We start from the raw sequence: 19,016 nt of genomic DNA, 5'->3' as shown, positions 1-19,016 counted from the left end.
TGGTCATAGCTTTTCTTCCAAGGAGAAACTGTTTTTTAATTTCATGGCTGCAGTCACCATCTGCAGTGATTTTGGAGCCAAAAAAAAAAAAAAGTCTGTCACTGTTTCTGTTGTTTCCCCATCTATTTACCATGAAGTGATGGGACCAGATGCCATGATCTTAGTATTCTAAATGTTGAGTTATAAGCTAACTTTTTGACTTTCCTCTTTCACTTTCATCAAGAAGCTCTTTAGTTCTTCTTCACTTTCTGCCATAAGGGTGCTGTCATCTGCATATCTGAGGTTTTTGGTATTTCTCCCTGAAAACTTGATTCCAGCTTATGCTTCATCCAGCCCAGCATTTCACATGATGTATTCTGCATGTAAGTTAAATAAGCAGGGTGACAATATGCAGCCTTGACATACTCTTTTCCCTATTTGGATCTAGTCTGTTGTTTCATGTTCAGTTCTAACTGTTGCTTCTTGACCTGCACACAGATATCTCAGGTGGCATGTAAGATGGTCTGGTATTCCCATCTCTTTAAGTATTTTCCACAATTTCTTTGATCCACACAGTCAAAGGCTTTGGCATAGTCAATAAAGAAGAAGTAGAAGTTTTTCCGGAACTTTCTTGCTTTTTCTATGATCCAGCGGATGTTGGCAATTTGATCTCTGGTTCTTCTGCCTTTTCTAAATCCAACTTGAACATCTGGAAGTTCACAGTTCACATACTGTTGAAGCCTGACTTGAAGAATTTTGAGCATTACTTAGCTACCGTTGGTAAACAATCCGCCTACAGGGCAGGAGACCCCGGTTTGATTCCTGGGTGGGGAAGATCCGCTGGAGAAGGAATAGGCTACAAACCTGGGCTTCCCTTTGGCTGATCTGGTAATGAATCTCTCTACAATGTGGGAGACCTGGGTTTGATCACTGGGTTAGGAAGATTCCCCTGGAGAAAGGAAAGGCTACCCATTACAGTATTCTGTCTTGGAGAATTCCATGGACTATACAGTCCATGGGGTTACAAAGAGTCAGACACAACTGAGTGACTTTCAGTTTGCTAACATCTGAGCTGAGTGCAGTTGTGCGGTAGTTGAACATTCTTTGACATTGCCTTTCTTTGGGTTTGGAATGAAAACTGACCTTTCCCAGTCCTGTGGCCCCTGCTGAGTTTTCCAAATTCGCTGGCATATTGAGGGCAGAACTTTGACAGCATTATCTTTTAGGATTTGAAATAGCTCATCTGGAATTCCATCACCTCCACTAGCTTTGTTCATAGTAATGCTTCCTAAGGCCCACTTGACTTCACATTCCAGGATGTCTGACTTTAGGTGAGTGATTATGCCATCATGGTTATCTGGGTCATGAAGATCTTTCTTGTATAGTTCTTCTGTGTGTTCTTACCACCTCTTCTTAATATCTTCTGCTTATGTTAGGTCCATACCATTTCTGTCCTTTATTGTGCCCATCTTTGCATGAAAGTTTCCCTTGGTATCACTAGTTTTCTTGAAGATATCTCTAGTCTTTCCCATTCTATTGTTTTCCTCTATTTCTTTGCATTGGGTATCTCTTCATGCTATTCTTTAGAACTCTTCATTTAAATGGGTATATCTTTCCTTTTCTCTGTTGCCTTTTGCTTCTCTTGTTTTCTCAGTTATTTGTAAGGCCTCCTCAGACAACCATGTTGACTTTTTGCATTTCTTTTTCGTGGGGATGGTCTTGATCACTGCCTTCTGTATAATGTCATGAACTTCCATCCATTGTTCTTCAGGCACTCTGCCTATCAGATCTAATCCCTGATTTGATTATTTCCACTGTAAGGGAAGGGATTTGATTTAGGTCATACCTGAATGGTCTAGTGGTTTTCCATACTTTCTTCAATTTAAGTCTGAATTTGGCAATAAGGAGTTCATGATCTGAGCCACAGTCAGCTCCCAGTCTTATTTTTGCTGACTGTATAGAGCGTCTCCATCTTTGACTGCAAAGAATATAATCAATCTGATTTCAGTACTGACCATCTGGTGATGTCCATGTGTAGAGTCTTCTCTTGTGTTGTTGGAAGAAGGTGTTTGCCATGACCAATGCATTCTCTTGGTGAAACTCTGTTAGCCTTTTCCCTCCTTTATTTTATACTCCAAGGCCAAATTTGCCTCTTACTCCAGGTGTTTCTTGACCTCCTACTTTTGTATGCCAGTTCCCTATAATGAAAATGTTGGTAGATGCCCAATATGCTACTGGAGAACAATGGAGAAATAAACCCAGAAAGAATGAAGAGATGGAGCCAAAGCAAAAACAACACCTAGTTATAAATGTGACTGGTGATGAAAATAAAGTATGATGCTGTAAAGAACAATATTGCATAGGAACCTGGAATGTTAGGTCCATGAATCAAGGCAAATTGGAAGTGGTCAAACAGGAGATTTTAAGAGTGAACATTGACATTTTCAGAATCAGTGAACTAAAATGGACTGGAGTGGATGAGTTTAACTCAGATGACCATAATATCTACTACTGTGGACAAGAATCCCTTAGAAGAAATGAAGTAGCCATCCTAGTCAACAGAAGAATCCAAAATGCAGTACTTGGATGCAATCTCAAAAATGACAGAATGATCTCTGTTCATTCCCAAGGCAAACCATTCAATATCACAGTAATCCAAGTCTATGCCCTGACCAGTAATGCTGAATAAACTGAAGTTGAATGGTTCTATGAAGACCTGCAAGACCTTCTAGAACTAACACCCAATATATATATTACTTAGCACCATAAAACAATTCAAATTTTCTGTTTGATTCTTTCTATGGGTCAGGTCACCTGAGTTCTCTGCTTCAGATCTCACAAAGTTGAAAATCAATGTGTCAGCTTCATCTGTAATCTCATATGGGGCACAAGATCACCTACCTCAGTGATCTTAGTAAAGCCCATACACAATAGATAAGTAAGATAAATAATGTAAAGTAGTTAGCAAAGTATCCAATGCTTTGTAAGTTCTCAATAATAGATAGCAAATTATATGAAACTGTTTTCTGCTTAAAAAAGCCATATAGGTATAGATAATATGGAGAGACAGAGACCGTAAGAGAGAGAAGGAGGGAGACAAAATAAATAAATTATCCTGTGCTATAGAGACTTTGCCATTTCAAAGCTACAGCTTCAGGGAAAATTTCATCACTAGTATTGATTAGTTCTGCTGTTTCATTAACACACACCACCTGCTTATATAGGAAATACTCTCAGTGCAGCTTAAGAATCTAAACTCCACTCAGAATCCCTATAACCTCCCATATGATCCAGAAAATGCCAGCCCTCATAACACTGCTGGCTGCATGCTTGTCTTTAAATTTTTAGACTAGACTAACCTCTGTGGTTGTTGTTCAGTCGCTCAGTCATATCCAACTCTTTGCGACACCATGGACTGTAGCACACCAGGCTTCCCTGTCCTTCACTGTCTCCCAAAGACAAACCTTTAGGAGGCTCTAAGAACAGAAACTTCATATGTGTTCTCACAACCACGATCCACTGGGTACAAGCTGGCATCTAATATTTTTATGCATATTTCTATCTTAAATATCTAAGTATTTTCCAGTATTGGCTTTGTTAGTGATGATATCCCTCCCCCATCTTCCACTCCTCATACTCATAAAACACAGTGATGCCCTCATAAGAGAAGACAATTCCATTAAGTATCTGATTCTTGTTTAAAATCTACTCCTTGTGACAAGAAATACAGAACCAACATAAGAGAAAGGAACCTATGTTACATGAATGTCAAGAAAAGTTGGAATTCTGTACAGTGAAAAGTGAGGTAGATGTTCTTAATTTAATCCAAAATATAGTTGATTTCAAGATTGTTACTCTTTTTCAAAGAAAGACTCACCAATATGAAAGAAATGAGTTTCTCTGCTCTTAGCAAAACTCATACACAATGGATCCTATCGTCACACAAAGTGCCTTCAGTTCAGTTCAGTCGTTCAGTCATGTCCAACTCTTTGCGACCCCATGAATCGCAGCACGCCAGGCCTCCCTGTCCATCAACAACTCCCGGAGTTCACTCAGACTCACATCCATCGAGTCAGTGATGCCATCCAGCCATCTCATTCTCGGTCGTCCCCTACTCTTCCTGCCCCCAATCCCTCCCAGCATCAGAGTCTTTTCCAATGAGTCAACTCTTCGCATGAGGTGGCCAAAGTACTGGAGTTTCAGCTTCAGCATCATTCCTTCCAAAGAAATCCCAGGGCTGATCTCCTTCAGAATGGACTGGTTGGATCTCCTTGCAGTCTAAGGGACTCTCAAGAGTCTTCTCCAACAACACAGTTCAAAAGCATCAATTTTTTGGTACTCAGCTTTCTTCACAGTCCAACTGTCAAATCCATACACGACCACAGGAAAAATCATAGCCTTGACTAGATGGACCTTTGTCAGCAAAGTAATGTCTCTGCTTTTGAATATGCTATCTAGGTTGGTCATAACTTTCCTTCCAAGGAATAAACGTCTTTTATTTCAAGACTGCAGTCACCATCTGCAGTGATTTTGGAGCCCAAAAAAATAAAGTCTGACACTGTTTCCCCATCTATTTACCATGAAGTGATGGGACCAGATGCCATGATCTTCGTTTTCTGAATGTTGAGCTTTAAGCCAAATTTTTCACTCTCAACTTTCACTTTCATCAAGAGGCTCTACAGTTCCTCTTCAATTTCTGCCATAAGGGTGGTGTCATTTGCATATCAAGTTATTGATATTTCTCCCAGCAATCTTGATTTCAGCCTGTGCTTCTTCCAGCCCAGTGTTTCTCATGATGTACTCTGCATAGAAGTTAAATAAGCAGGGTGACAATATACAGCCTTAACATACTCCTTTTCCTGTTTCGAGGCAGTCTGTTGTTCCATGTCCAGTTCTAACTACTGCTTCCTGACCTGCATAGAGGTATCTCAAGAGGCAGGTCAGGTGATCTGGTATTCCCATCTCTTTCAGAAGTTTCCACAGTTTATTGTGATCCACACAGTCAAAGGCTTTGTCATAGTCAATGAAGCAGAAATAGATGTTTTTCTGGAACTCTCTTGCTTTTTCCATGATCCAGCAGATGTTGGCAATTTGATCTCTGGTTCCTCTGTCTTTTCTAAAACCAGCTTGAACATCAGGAAATTCACGGTTCACGTATTGCTGAAGCCTGGCTTGGAGAATTTTGAGCATTACTTTACTAGCATGTGAGATGAGTGCAGTTGTGTGGTAGTTTGAGCATTCTTTGGCATTGCCTTTCTTTGGGGTAACAAAAACTGACCTTTTCCAGTCCTGTGGCCATTGCTGAGTTTTCCAAATTTGCTGGCATATTGACTGCAGCACTTTCACAGCATCATCTTTCAGGATTTGAAATAGCTCCACTGGAATGCCATCACCTCCACTAGCTTTGTTCGTAGTGATGCTTTCTAAGGCCCACTTGACTTCACATTCCAGGATGTCTGGCTCTAGATGAGTGATCACACCATCATGATTATTTTGGACTTGAAGATCTTTTTTGTACAGTTCCTCTGTGTATTCTTGCCACCTCTTCTTAATATCTTCTGCTTTTTTAGGTCTATATCATTTCTGTCCTTTATCGAGCCCATCTTTGCATGAAATGTTCCCTTGGTATCTCTAATTTTCTTGAAGAGATCTCTAGTCTTTCCCATTCTGTTCTTTACCTCTACTTGTTTGCATTCATCACTGAGGAAGTCTTTCTTATCTCTTCTTGCTATTCTTTGGGAACTCTGCATTCAGATGCTTATATCTTTCCTTTTCTCCTTTGCTTTTTGCTTCTCTTCTTTTCACAGCTATTTGTAAGGCCTCCCCAGACAGCCATTTTGCTTTTTGCATTTCTTTTCCATGGGGATGGTCTTAATCCCTGTCTCCTGTACAATGTCATGAACCTCAGTCCATAGTTCATCAGACACTCTATCTATCAGATCTAGGCCCTTAAATCTATTTCTCACTTCCACTGTATAATCATATGGGATTTGATTTAGGTCATACCTCAATGGTGTAGGGGTTTTCCTTACTTTCTTCAATTTGAGTCTGAATTTGGTAATAAGGAGTTCATGATCTGAGCCACAGTCAGCTCCTGGTCTTGTTTTTGTTGACTGTATAGAGCTTCTCCATCTTTGGGTGCAAAGAATATAATCAATCTGATTTTGGTGTTGACCATCTGGTGATGTCCATGTGTAGAGTTTTCTCTTGTGTTGTTGGAAGAAGGTGTTTGCCATGACCAGTGCATTTTCTTGGCAAAACTCTACTAGTCTTTGCCCTGCTTCATTCCTTATTCCAAGGCCAAATTTGCCTCTACATTAAAGGTCAGTTCAGCTCAGTCGCTCAGTCGTGTCTGACTCTGTGACCCCATGGACTGCAGCACGCCAGGCTTCCCTGTCCATCACCAACTCCCAGAGCCTACTCAAACCATGTCCATCGCATCGGTGATGCCATCAACCATCTCATCGTCTGTCATTCCCTTCTCCTCCTGCCTTCAATCTTTCCCAGCATATATTATATAATGTATTTTAAAATATACATTAAAAGTATATTGTCCAAATAAAAGAGTAAATAACAGAGACAATTTCACTAATCATCTACATGGATATCAGAACTCAAAAAAGGAATAAATATGTCTTAAATTTCTACTGCACCAGTGGGACCCATCATCAAGATAAATCACATTTATGTTAAGTATGAAATTTTTCATCAGGTGAATGGCAAGGCAGCCTGAAACCTAAGGCAGGAGTATCAGTTAGAGGTAATGATGTTCAGCTTGTATGTTCATGCCATAGCAACTTAGTCACTATTTGTATTACTAGGGAAGATCCCCTGGAGAAGAAGTATGACAACCCAATCCAGTATTCTTGCTTGGAGAATCCCATGGACAGAGGAGCCTGACAGGCCACGTCCATGTGGTCTCAAAGAGTCAGATATGATTAAGTGACTAAGCACAGCACAACACATTACTAACTGTATATATATGGATATGTATATCTGTGTGTATAAACATATACATCCATATGTATGCAGTGAGTGTGTGTGTGTGTATAAATAGAGAGAGAGAGAGAGAGAGACAAAGACTTAATAACCACCTTTAGAAGGAAGTCTAACAATTCCCAGAGAAGGCAATGGCACCCCACTCCAGTACTCTTGCCTGGAAAATCCCATGGATGGAGGAGCCTGGTAGGCTGCAGGCCACGGGGTCGCGAAGAGTCAGACACGACTAAGCGACTTCACTTTCACTTTTCACTTTCATGCATTGGAGAAGGAAATGGCAACCCACTCCAGTGTTCTTGCCTGGAGAATCCCAGGGACAGCAGAGCCTGGTGGGCTGCCGTCTCTGGGGTCACACAGAGTTGGACACGACTGAAGCGACTTAGCAGCAGCAGCAGCAGCAGCAGTTAACAATACCCAAGTATCTTATCTCTGAATGGAAGTTTAGGAAGGAAAGCAAGAGCAAGAGGAAATGAGAGAAATCTACTTTTCTAAGAACTCACCGCCATTATGTGATTCCTTTCAATATAAACCTCATTTGTGTTTATCCCTCACCCTGCCAAAATGTGTAACTTTCTACATGCTATGTCAAGGCACTTGTTTGCAAGTTAATACTCAAAGAACTGGTGTACCTGTGGTTGTTTGTGGAGTGGCTCATTTCTGTTCTAGGACCCCACTAGTTGAAGGGCAGAGAATGGAAACTCACACAGCTAGACAAGCAGAAGCATAACTTGATTTACTTTCTCAGGGAATAGGATTACTCTTGAGTTTCCTGGATGATCAGAAAAACAATTGAAAGGGACTAATTAAAGGGTTTTAAAAGTCACGCATATATTTCCCTGTGTGTTTGTTATTTGAACACTCCTGAGAAAAGTTCGTGTATTTCTGGAGCTTGACGTTTTACCTAAGAGGAAAGAAGGATCCAGTTATCCTATTCCCTCATCAGTGTTGCAGAGAAACTCACAAGGGTTTACTCTCAACATAAAACTGCACAGAACCCAAAAGTGATCATCTTCTTTTGTACTCGCATCTTATATCTCACTTCCTCTTGCACCCTATTTTAAGGTGATTTAAAACTGCTGAATTTCTAAACATTTTTAACAGCTGAATTTATACATAACTATGGCATTTTTTATTACGGTTGTTTAGGTAAAGATATTTTAAAGAAAAAAAAAGAAGGCTGACCATAAAAAATGCATTGAACTATATTGATTGCATTTTATTTGGTTTTGAAACTTTAATGAGAAAAAAATATATCAAGCTCAAGAACACTGGAGGGGGGGCTTTGACTTCATTTTAAAATACAAATTTAGATGTGACATGATAGAGGTGCTAACTATTGATACAATAGCAATTATAGTATATAAGTACATCAGGTCAACATGCTGTAAACCTTAAATTTACACAGTGTTATAAGTCAAATATATTTCAATAAGAAAGAACATTTGTGATGTAAGTAAATGAATCTTTGAAGAATTATTTAAAAACAAAACAAATTAAAAAATAAAATAAAAATTATGCAGCTAATTTTCTTTGATTGTATGTAATACAGCTAGAGCTTAATAACCATACTACAGGTTGAGAAAAGAATTGAGAACTTACTTAAACCAATTTTCTAAACAGCACTTTAGTTAATAAGATAATTATAATTATTTAGCTCCTTATTTTGCAGAAAATACTGACAGTATGCCATATCTAAAATGAAATTAATTCCAGATGAAGTAAAGATTTAAATAAAGAAGGAAAAAACAAAGCATTAAAACAATATATAAACAAAACCAGAAAATCTAGGGAAAACCTTCATAATGAATTTTGATATCTGGTCTTTCAAATCTTCAAGTTTTTCCTTCTCTAGATTATCTATGCCATTTTGTGAGTCCCTCTCCACTTGAAAACACATTATAGGGTCCACATATCTACAGAATAAAGTGATGAGATTATCTCTAGAATTTCATTGAATCTGTAAGCAATTTGAGGAGAATAAGAATCTTTCAAATTTTGTCTTTCAAGCCATGAGCAATTTATGATCCATCATTTCTTCAGCAACTTTTATATATCTCTCAAAAGACATTTTTCAGTTTCTATTGTTGTGGTCTTATACATCATTACTTATATTTTTATCCAGATCAAACAAAGTTTTTTCAACCTCAGCACTATTGACATTTGGAGCAAGACAAGTCTTGTGGGGGTCTGTCCCGTGCATCATAAGATGTTCAGCAGCATCCATGATCTCTAGCCACTAGATGCCAGCCTCTGAGACAATCAACAACTTCTACAGACATTTTCAAATCACAGTTGAGAGCCACTGATCTAGATATTTAATAAACATTTGCTTTTTATTTTGAACCAAAACAGCTGGGCACAAATTATAAGTGCATAAACCATTTTCACGTGTGTAATAGAGCACAGATTCTCTTTGCTGTAATCCAATGTGTGGCTATACCACAATTTATTTTTAATTCAACAGTACATAGGCTGTTGAATAGCCTCCAATTTAGCCTGTTAAAAATAGTGCTACAAAAAATTAGAATATATGTTTCATGTGTATATACATATGAAATTTTCTTTGGCAAATCTATATATAATATATTATATATAACATACATAATCTTATACATGTTATATATTGTAGGTTATATGTTATATGTCTTCCTTTTTAGACTTCCCTGGTGGTAAAGAATCTGCCTGCCAATGCAGAAGACATGGGTTTGATCTTTATGTGTCAAGAAGATCCAATGGAGACAGAAATGATAACACACTCTAGTATTCTTGCCTGGGAAACCCCATGACCAGAGGAGCCTGATGGGCTACAGTCCATGGGGTTGCAAAAGAGTCGGACGCGACTGAGCGACTAAACAAAAACAGTCTTCCTTTTGGAGCCACATTCAGATTTGTATAAGCACACACATGTATTTCTACCAGATATATACCTAGGAATGGAATTGCTGAGTCACAGAGAATGTTTATCATTGTTTAGTAGATTCTGCCAGAGTTTTACCAGTTTATTCTCCCAGTGTCAGTGCATGAAATTTCCAGTTGTTTCACATATGACCATCATTTGGCATCATTGATCTTCTCCACTTTGGCAGCTAATGGGTGTGAAGTGATATTTTATTGGGGTGGAGTTTTTCTCTTCCGGATGAAAAATGAAGTTGAGTATCTTTTAGTTATTTGATTTTTGGATGATATTGTGAATGTTATATTTTTGAAATTTCACTACTATCTTTCATTCTTAAATTTATCATTTCTCTTATTACCAAGTCACATTAAGAGAGTGAAAGGCAAGCTGCAGAGTGGGAGATAGTAATTGTAATACACATTTTTCACAAAGAACTCAGATCCAGAATAAATTGTATTCGCAAATCAACAACAAAAAAAAGGAGAGCCCCCTCTCAAATTGGAAAACTGAGCAAAGAATACGGATCAGCAATTCACAGTTGATGATTAAAATGACCTTGGAAAGATGAGTAAACTCATTGAAAAGAAAGTGAAAGTGAAGTCACTCAGTCATGTCCAACTCTTTGCAAGCCGATGGACTGTAGCCCACCAGGCTCCTCTGTCCATGGGATTCTCCAGGCAAGAACACTGGAGTGGGTTGCCGTTGCCTTCTCCAGGGAATCTTCCCAACCAAGGGATCGAATCCGGGTCTCCTGCATTGCAGGCAGATGCTTTACCCTCTGAGCCACCGAGACCCCATTTCAATCACTGGGTGGGGAAGATCCCCTGGAGAAGGAAATGGCAACCTACTCCAGTATTCTTGCCTGGAAAATCCCATGGACAGAGGAGCCCAGCAGGCTACAGTCAATAGAGTCTCACAGAGTCAGACACGACTTAAGAGACTTAGCAGGCAGGCAGGCAGAGCTGATTCACTGTGTTATACATCAGAAACTATCACAACATTGTAAAGCAATTACACTCCAATTTAAAAAGAAAGAAAGAAATTCAAAGAGCATTTTTATAGTAATTAACATATGATATTCATATAGCATCTTTGGGGTTCCATAAATGTTTCAAGCTAATAAGCATGACCCCTGGTCACTTTTGATAGGATGGGTATCCAAAATATGAGAACAATGTTCCTTGAAAATATTTTGCTGATGATAACCTTGAATGCAGAAAACACCCCCCACATTTTACCAAGGAGGAAGAGATGTATTTTTGTCTTCATTTTGCCCACAGTGAGCAAAAGAGGATCACACTGTAAACATTTGAGTTAACACCTTAGTGCAGTCCACCTAATGTCTCCACATGCCCACCACAGGGACACGGCAAGAATGCACCTACTGGCTTCTTATGGTTGGATGAGGCAGGTCCTGGGCAATGTGAATGCATGGTCTGGGCACTGAGATTATCAGAAAAAGAAAGAGATCTGAAATGTTTTGAATTTAGCCTCTTGTGTCCAAATTTTCTTCTTAGAATAAAAGACTCAGAATACATTATGATTTGGCCTGAAAAGTAGAAGCTCTGTGAATTTGGGGCAGATATCAAAACACATAAACTAAAACAGACTTTGTATTATTCATGTGCTACCTGTTATTATTATGAGTTATATGTTTGGGGCAATCTTTTATCTTCTATGTCATTTGATTTTCAGACTGTGACTCACTCAACTATCCAACTTCAGTTAGATGCCATGCAATTTACTATGGCACCACATATACACTTGATGACAGTCTGAACCTCGCTTGCTTACTTATGCGTTTCACATTTGGTGGTGTACAGTACCAGAGTTTTTGGAGCACAAATGCTGTCTTGACATTCTGGATTTCCTGTGCCTTAAATATAGATGTGTGTGTGTGTGTTTGTGGGGGGGGGGCACGTGTGTGTGTGTGCTCAGTCACTTTAGTCATGTCTGACTCTTTTCAACCCTATGGACTATAGCCTGCCAGGCTCCTCTAGGTCCAGGGGATTCTCCAGGCAGGAATATTGGAGTGGGTTGCCATTTCCTTCTCCATAGGCTCTTCCTGACAAAGAGATCAAACTCATTTCTCCCACATTGGCAGACAGATTCTTTACCTCTGAGCCACAAACAAAGACCTGTTAGCTATTTACTTTTTATGATGTAACTATTTACTTCTATAATTTAAGATCCTTTTCAAGTACAAATTAACACAGAAAATATAGCTTCAAGCAATCGATCATACATATCATGCTACTACAAACAATATTTTAAAATTTCAGGTTAACAGGGGAATGACATGATAATAATGAGTCTCAGAGGACAAATTCAGTGCTCCACAGCAGTTATTTCAAGGAGGGACTCAAGAGAATACATCAAAATACAGCATAATGTGTTGAAAGTTTTGCTCAGCTTTCATCATTTCCTAAGTGGAATGCAACCATCACTCTGAATTATTTGATTCCTTTTTATTATTAATAATGACATGGTGAAGTGTTTATACAATAAGGTAGCTCCAATTAATATTTGATAATATCAAGGATTGTTAAAGTATTCTAATTATCCATTACTCTTTGTTTTCTGAGATCTTTCATTCCATCCCACCTCTATCATCTTTATTTGTCTCTTCTCTTATCCCTTTTTCAATTGTGTAAATTAGAAATGTACAAGGAATAATTATGGGCAGACCCTCTGAGTTTTAGGGTAACTTTTACTACTTCAAGCGAAATGAGGAAAAAAAGGGGAAAAAAATTCAGACATAGGAAATTTGATGCAATAGCTTTATCTCCTAATGGAAATACCTGACAAACAAGGATTTGACCAAGGAAAGCAGGAATAGCATGGAGAGAAAGAGAAGGCCCCTGTTTAGGAGAGATATCTAATAGTATGAGTGCACATCAGAACTTGGGTCCCTCAGAAAGTATAAACATCCTGGGAAATGGAAAGAGCCTGTAACAGGGAGAACATCATAAAGAAAACAGACCAAGATTTATGAAGGTGGATTACTATACAGGGTATGACAGTATTTCTCCTTGAGGAGTCCACAATTTAATGTGGAGCATGTAAAAAAGCAGTGTGATGAAGCATTTAGAATCTAAGTCAGGCAGAGGTAGGGTAACTAAGGTACTTTTCACAGTATATGAGGGAAAGTTTTTTCAAAACCTACATTTGATATGTAAACTACACATAACTGTACAAAATTCTGTGCTTTTTTATTTCAGTGGTTATTGACATCCGTTGATATTGTCCTGCTCCCCAAACAGTTAAAAGTTTCCTGATATTTAGTGATAGCAATGCAGGGTAGAATTTAACACAATGGGCTTTGGTGTCAGATATCTGGGGTTAAGCCTTGACCAAATTCCTTACTAACTGTGTGAATCTGAGTAGCCATCCTAATCTTCAGTTTTGACTTCTTATGAATCAACAGTACCTATTTTATAAGGTTCTTATAATGGTTATCTTATAAAATGTCCAGCATATCCCAAGCTCAAAAATGTTTATGCTTTTGTCTCTCAATTATTCTGGAATAATTTAAGAACATATAATTTTAATGTTTCATGGATTTTATTATGGTTTAATTATGTGAAAACTAGTAAATATGGAAATGTCAAAATTACCAAAATAATTAGAAAAATTACATTGTCAGTAATGGTGTTAATCACGACAGTAATTTATTACCAGTGATTTAAAGAAAGTTATATTCATGCATCTTTCAAATATTATGTTAGTGGCTACAGAATCATTGAAATAATTCATAAAAGAAATGACATTACTTTGCCAACAAAGGTCCATCTAGTCAAGGCTATGGTTTTTCCTGTGGTCATGTATGGATGTGAGAGTTGGACTGTGAAGAAGGCTGAGCACCGAAGAATTGATGCTTTTGAACTGTGGTGTTGGAGAAGATTCTTGAGAGTCCCTTGGACTGCAAGGAGATCCAACCAGTCCATTCTGAAGGAGATCAGCCCTGGGATTTCTTTGGAAGGAATGATGCTAAAGCTGAAACTCCAATACTTTGGCCACCTCATGCGAGGAGTTGACTCACTGAAAAAGACTCTGATGCCGGGAGGGATTGGGGGCAGGAGGAGAAGGGGACGACAGAGGATGAGATGGCTGGATGGCATCACTGACTCGATGGACGTGAGTCTGAGTGAACTCCGGGGGTTGGTGATGGACAGGGAGGCCTGGCGTGCTGTGATTCATGGGGTCGCAAAGAGTCGGACACGACTGAGCGACTGAACTGAACTGAAGATTTAAACCCAAATTTGTCTTCAAAGCTTGGCTGCTTCTTAAAATACAAGTCTGCTTTCAAGTAGCTATCAGAACAAGCATGTACATACTAAGGGCCTCACAGGGAGGAATGGCATTTAGGCTCATGGTAAAGAATCAGCCTGCCAATGCGGGAGATGCAGAAGTCGCGGTTTTGATCCTTGAGTCAGGAAGACCCCAGGGAGGAGGAAATGGCAGCGCACTCCAGTATTCTTGCCTGGAAAATCCCGTGGACAGAGGAGCCTGGAAGACTACAGTCCTTGGGGTCACAAAGAGTCAGACACAACTAAGCATGCATGCATGCATAACAGAGTTGGTTCTGAACTGGTTGCACAGAGGCAGAGAGTGGTACTGTCCAGGGCTGAACAATCAGAGATGTCTTAACACAGGACCCCCTGGACTGAAGAGCTGGAAAGTCTGAGGGAGCAAAATGGTGGCTGACCAAGGGCACAGATCATGGAGCATGTAGAATCCACACACAGAGATTTAACCCGTGACTTATTACCATGATTAATGATTTGTTGTTTTCTTTCAAATGAAAATTAGTTTGTCAGATGTAGTAATTGAGGACACTAATTACACATAGCTGCACAGGCCCTGCCCCAGGCAAAATTGAATGTCTTTGGTTTTGATTTGTTACCTCCTTTCTTGGCAGCATCTCCTTCCTCTCACAGGCCCAGGATTTTATGCTGCCTTTATCTTTTCCTTCCAGAAGACAATTGTTGTAATAAATGAGCTCATAATAGAGTTGGCTGGTAATTAAAAAAAAAAAAAAAGAAATGATTCTGAAAATCATGCTATCCGGCTGGTAATCCCAGGTTTGAATTTTTTAATTTGAATTTATTTATTTTATTTTTTTAATGTTTTTTTAATGGTCTTGATTTTGTTTATTTATTTTTTTAAATATAAATTTATTTAATTGGAGGTTAATTACTTTACAATATTGTATTGGTTTTGCCATACATCAACATGAATCCACCACAGGTGTACACGTATTCCCAATCCTGAACCCACCTCCCACCTCCCTCCCCATACCATCCCCCTGGGTCATCCCAGTGCACCTGCCCCAAGCATCCTGTATCATGCATCAAACCTAGACTGGCAATTCGTTTCTTATATGATATTATATATGTTTCAATGCCATTCACGCAAATCATCCCAGGTTTGAATTTTAAAACTTTAAGAACTTATTGTGAATCAGTATCACTCAAAGCACTTTTACTTCTACTAACTCATTTAATCCTCCTGAAAGTATTGTGAGATAAGATCTTTCACAGATGAGAAATAGAGATACAGAGCACAAAATTATTTCTAAACTTTTTTGAGCCAATATTTGCTTTCATCTGCATGCAGTTATAGCACTTCATCCATTACACATGGAAGTCCACTTGTATGGGCTGTGTAGCTATTCATTGAGTTTTTTAGGCTGTTTTTTTCTTTTCCAGGCCTCATTTTTCTAACTTGTAAAAGAAATACGTTGAAATTCCATGCTACCAAGTGACTTAATTGCACTTTAATTTTTCTACTTTCTAAGTAAGAAGCACCCTTGGCTCCCTGCAATGTGGGGTGTCCTTGTCCTAGAGAAGGTTGAGGTTTGGTGAATCTGAATTTCCAAGACTCTAAAATATTGAGAGTAGGAGCTCTCTGAGCAACATGACCATCACCAACATCCATTGTAAAATGACCCCGCATAGAATGGTTGGGCTGAATATGGGCACCTGGTCCATTAAAACAGGAAATCAAGGTCAGATTACGTGATGGAGACTGGAGAGGTCTGACGGTAGCTTCCTCCTGATCACATAAAGGTGGTGATAGTTCCCAGTATCTGAAAGGAGCCTGTCAGAGCCACAGGTTGTCCTGGCAGACATACCTAGAGAGACAGCAAGCTGCTCAGAAGTGTGGGACTCTCAATGTGGGAGCACTGACCAGGGTCAAATGTGCTAGGAAGAGGACTAGTTACTTTGGGGCCTTCACATACAACTCACACATACATATACACAGACACACACACACACAGTCACAAAAAGAATTGAGGAGACAGGTACACAACTGCATCCATGAGTAAGTCACCTCTGATAATTCATGCTATCCTTGAACTGTGTTCCCAAAATTCTATATCCCCAATTTATGTGCATAAGACATAAACAAAAAGTATATCGTCAATGTAAGTATATGTAAATAATTCATTCCTCTGCATCCAAGATCCAGACTAAATATTTCCCTTTTAAAATGGTAAAAATTATGTCATAATCAATTCTAAGTCAACAAAACTAGAGGAAAAGTAAAAAGAAACATGTTGCAGATAAATGAATGAATAGCATGTTCACAGTAAATTTAAAAATTGCGATTTTTAAATTCCTTTAAAAAATCTGTGAAATAAATATTTCTAAGTATTTTGTTTAAAGTTTAATATTGAGAACTATTGACAAAATACGTTTCACATTGAAGAAATTATATTACTATATTATACTATATTTCTATGCTATATATACTATGTAATACTACATTTTTTAAATGAGCAAGACTACATTGCCGAGATCATTTACTCTGTGGATCCATTACTTTGTCTTTAAGCTTGAGCAGAGCTTTCTTCACTTCCTTGTTCCTCAGAGTGTAGACCACAGGGTTCAGAAGGGGCGTCATCACAGTGTAGAAAACAGCCACAATCCTATCCACAACCTCCTTGGAGCCTGGTCTCAGATAAATGAAAACAAGGGGAACACAGAAGCAAAGGACCACAATGCAGTGGGAGGCACAGGTCTGGAAGGCTCTCCATCTCCCCTCTGAGGTGTGGATCTTCAGGATGGAATGGACGATGGATACGTAGGACAGCACTATCAGGATAAAACAGCCCAAGGCCACCACCCCAATGTTGACAAAGATCACCATCTCCACGGTGGACATGTCTGCACAAGCCAGTTTGAGGACAGATGGTGCATCACAGATGTAATGCTGAATCTGGTTGGGCCCACAGAAGGGCAAACGGAATGTCAGTGTGGTCTGGGCAGCAGAGTGCAGAGAGCCACTGAGCCACGTGGTTGTGGCCAGGATGGCACATGTCCTCTCACTCATCATGCTGGCATACCTGAGAGGGTGACTGATGGCCAGGAATCGGTCATAGGACATGACGGTGTAGAGGAAGCACTCAGTGCTGACCAGGAAGTCAAAGGAGTAAAACTGGGCCACACAGCTATGAAAAGAGATAGGACTGCCTTCGGGTGATACCAGGGTCATCAGCATTTTGGGCACAGTGACCGTGGAGTACCACATGTCAATGAAGGACAGGTTGCTTAGGAAGTAGTACATGGGGGTGTGCAGGTGAGGATTCACTATAATCACCAGCAGGATGAGTAGGTTCCCCACCACAGTGAGGATATAGATCACCAGGAAGATTCCAAAGAGGAGCGTGTCCAGCTCTGGTGCATGGGGAAGGCCCGTGAGGATGAACGTTGTCACTAGACTCATGTTCGTCATTTCTCCACGCTTTTGATCTCTCTCTCTCTATGGGTATGTCAAGAGCACCCAGCATTTAGTCGAGAATTGACAACTCATTCTTTATATGAAATCTGGATCATACATCATACATAATTCTAGAGTTATATTCCACTTTGCTTATCACAAGTCTCCTTTGTAAAAGGAGATAGAATGTTTTCATCTTCTCTTTCTCTCACTGTCAATGACATAGAATCATACAGAGATATATGTTAAAAAAATTGGCAGAAAAGCACTGTAAATTTACCTTGGTGTATCATAAATATCACTAACTTAGTAAAGAAATAGAGGAAAAGAACAGAATGGGAAAGACTAGAGATCTCTTCAAGAAAATTAGAGATACCAAGGGAATATTTCATGCAAAGATGGGCTCAATAAAGGACAGAAATCGTATGGACCTAACAGAAGCAGAAGATATTAAGAACAGGTGGCAAGAATACACAGAAGAACTGTACAAAAAAGATCTTCATGACCTGGATAATCATGATGGTGTGATCACTCATTTAGAGCCAGACATCTTGGAATGTGAAGTCAAGTGGGCCTTGGAAAGCATCACTATGAACAAAGCTAGTGGAGGTGATGGAATTCGAGTTGAGCTGTTTCAAATCCTGAAAGATGATGCTATGAAAGTGCTGCACTCAATATGCCAGCAAATTTGGAAAACTCAGCAGTGGCCACAAGACTGGAAAAGGTCAGTTTTCATTCCAATCCCAAAGAAAGGCAATGCCAAAGAATGCTCAAACTACTGCACAGTTGCACTCATCTCACATGCTAGTAAAGTAATTCTCAAAATTCTCCAAACCAGGCTTCAGCAATACGTGAACCGTGAACTTCCAAATGTTCAAGTTGGTTTTGGAAAAGGCAGAGGAGTGAGAGATCAAATTGCCAACATCTGCTGGATCATGGAAAAAGCAAGAGAGTTCCAGAAAAACATCTATTTCTGCTTTATTGACTATGCCAAAGCCTTTGACTGTGTGGATCACAATAAACTATGGAAACTTCTGAAAGAGATGGGAATACCAGAACACCTGACCTGCCTCTTGAGAAATCTGTATGCAGGTCAGGAAGCAACAGTTAGAACTGGACATGGAACAACAGACTGGTTCCAAATAGGCAAAGGAGTACGTCAAGGCTGTCTATTGTCACCCTGCTTATTTAACTTCTATGCAGAGTACATCATGAGAAATGCTGGACTGGAAGAAACACAAGCTGGAATCAAGATTGCCAGGATAAATATCTATAACTTCAGATATGCAGATGACACCACCCTTATGGCAGAAAGTGAAGAGGAACTCAAAAGCCTCCTCATGAAAGTGAAAGAGGAGAGTGAAAAAGTTGGCTTAAAGCTCAACATTCAGAAAACGAAGATCATGGCATTCGGTCC

General features: G+C 39.3%; 1 protein-coding gene across 1 annotated transcript; it reads right to left on the bottom strand.

The window, feature by feature from the left end:
* Nucleotides 1-16,678: 16,678 nt before the first annotated feature.
* LOC120874357 (olfactory receptor 10G9-like) lies at nt 16,679-17,614 on the bottom strand. Its single transcript, XM_040255734.1, has one exon. It carries the CDS (start codon nt 17,612-17,614, stop codon nt 16,679-16,681), a length of 936 nt encoding a protein of 311 aa, XP_040111668.1.
* Between the last annotated feature and the right edge of the window lie 1,402 nt (nt 17,615-19,016).

The sequence above is a fragment of the Oryx dammah genome, unplaced genomic scaffold (genome assembly GCF_014754425.2).
Source record: "Oryx dammah isolate SB20612 unplaced genomic scaffold, SCBI_Odam_1.1 HiC_scaffold_15, whole genome shotgun sequence".
NCBI lineage: Eukaryota > Metazoa > Chordata > Mammalia > Artiodactyla > Bovidae > Oryx > Oryx dammah.
Note: the sequence above shows the minus strand (reverse complement) of the source record. Positions and strands in the feature narration are given on the sequence as shown.

What these genes read in the sequence shown, in the direction of transcription:
- LOC120874357 (XM_040255734.1), bottom strand. Translation starts at nt 17,614, where the DNA reads ATGACGAACATGAGTCTAGTGACAACGTTCATCCTCACGGGCCTTCCC.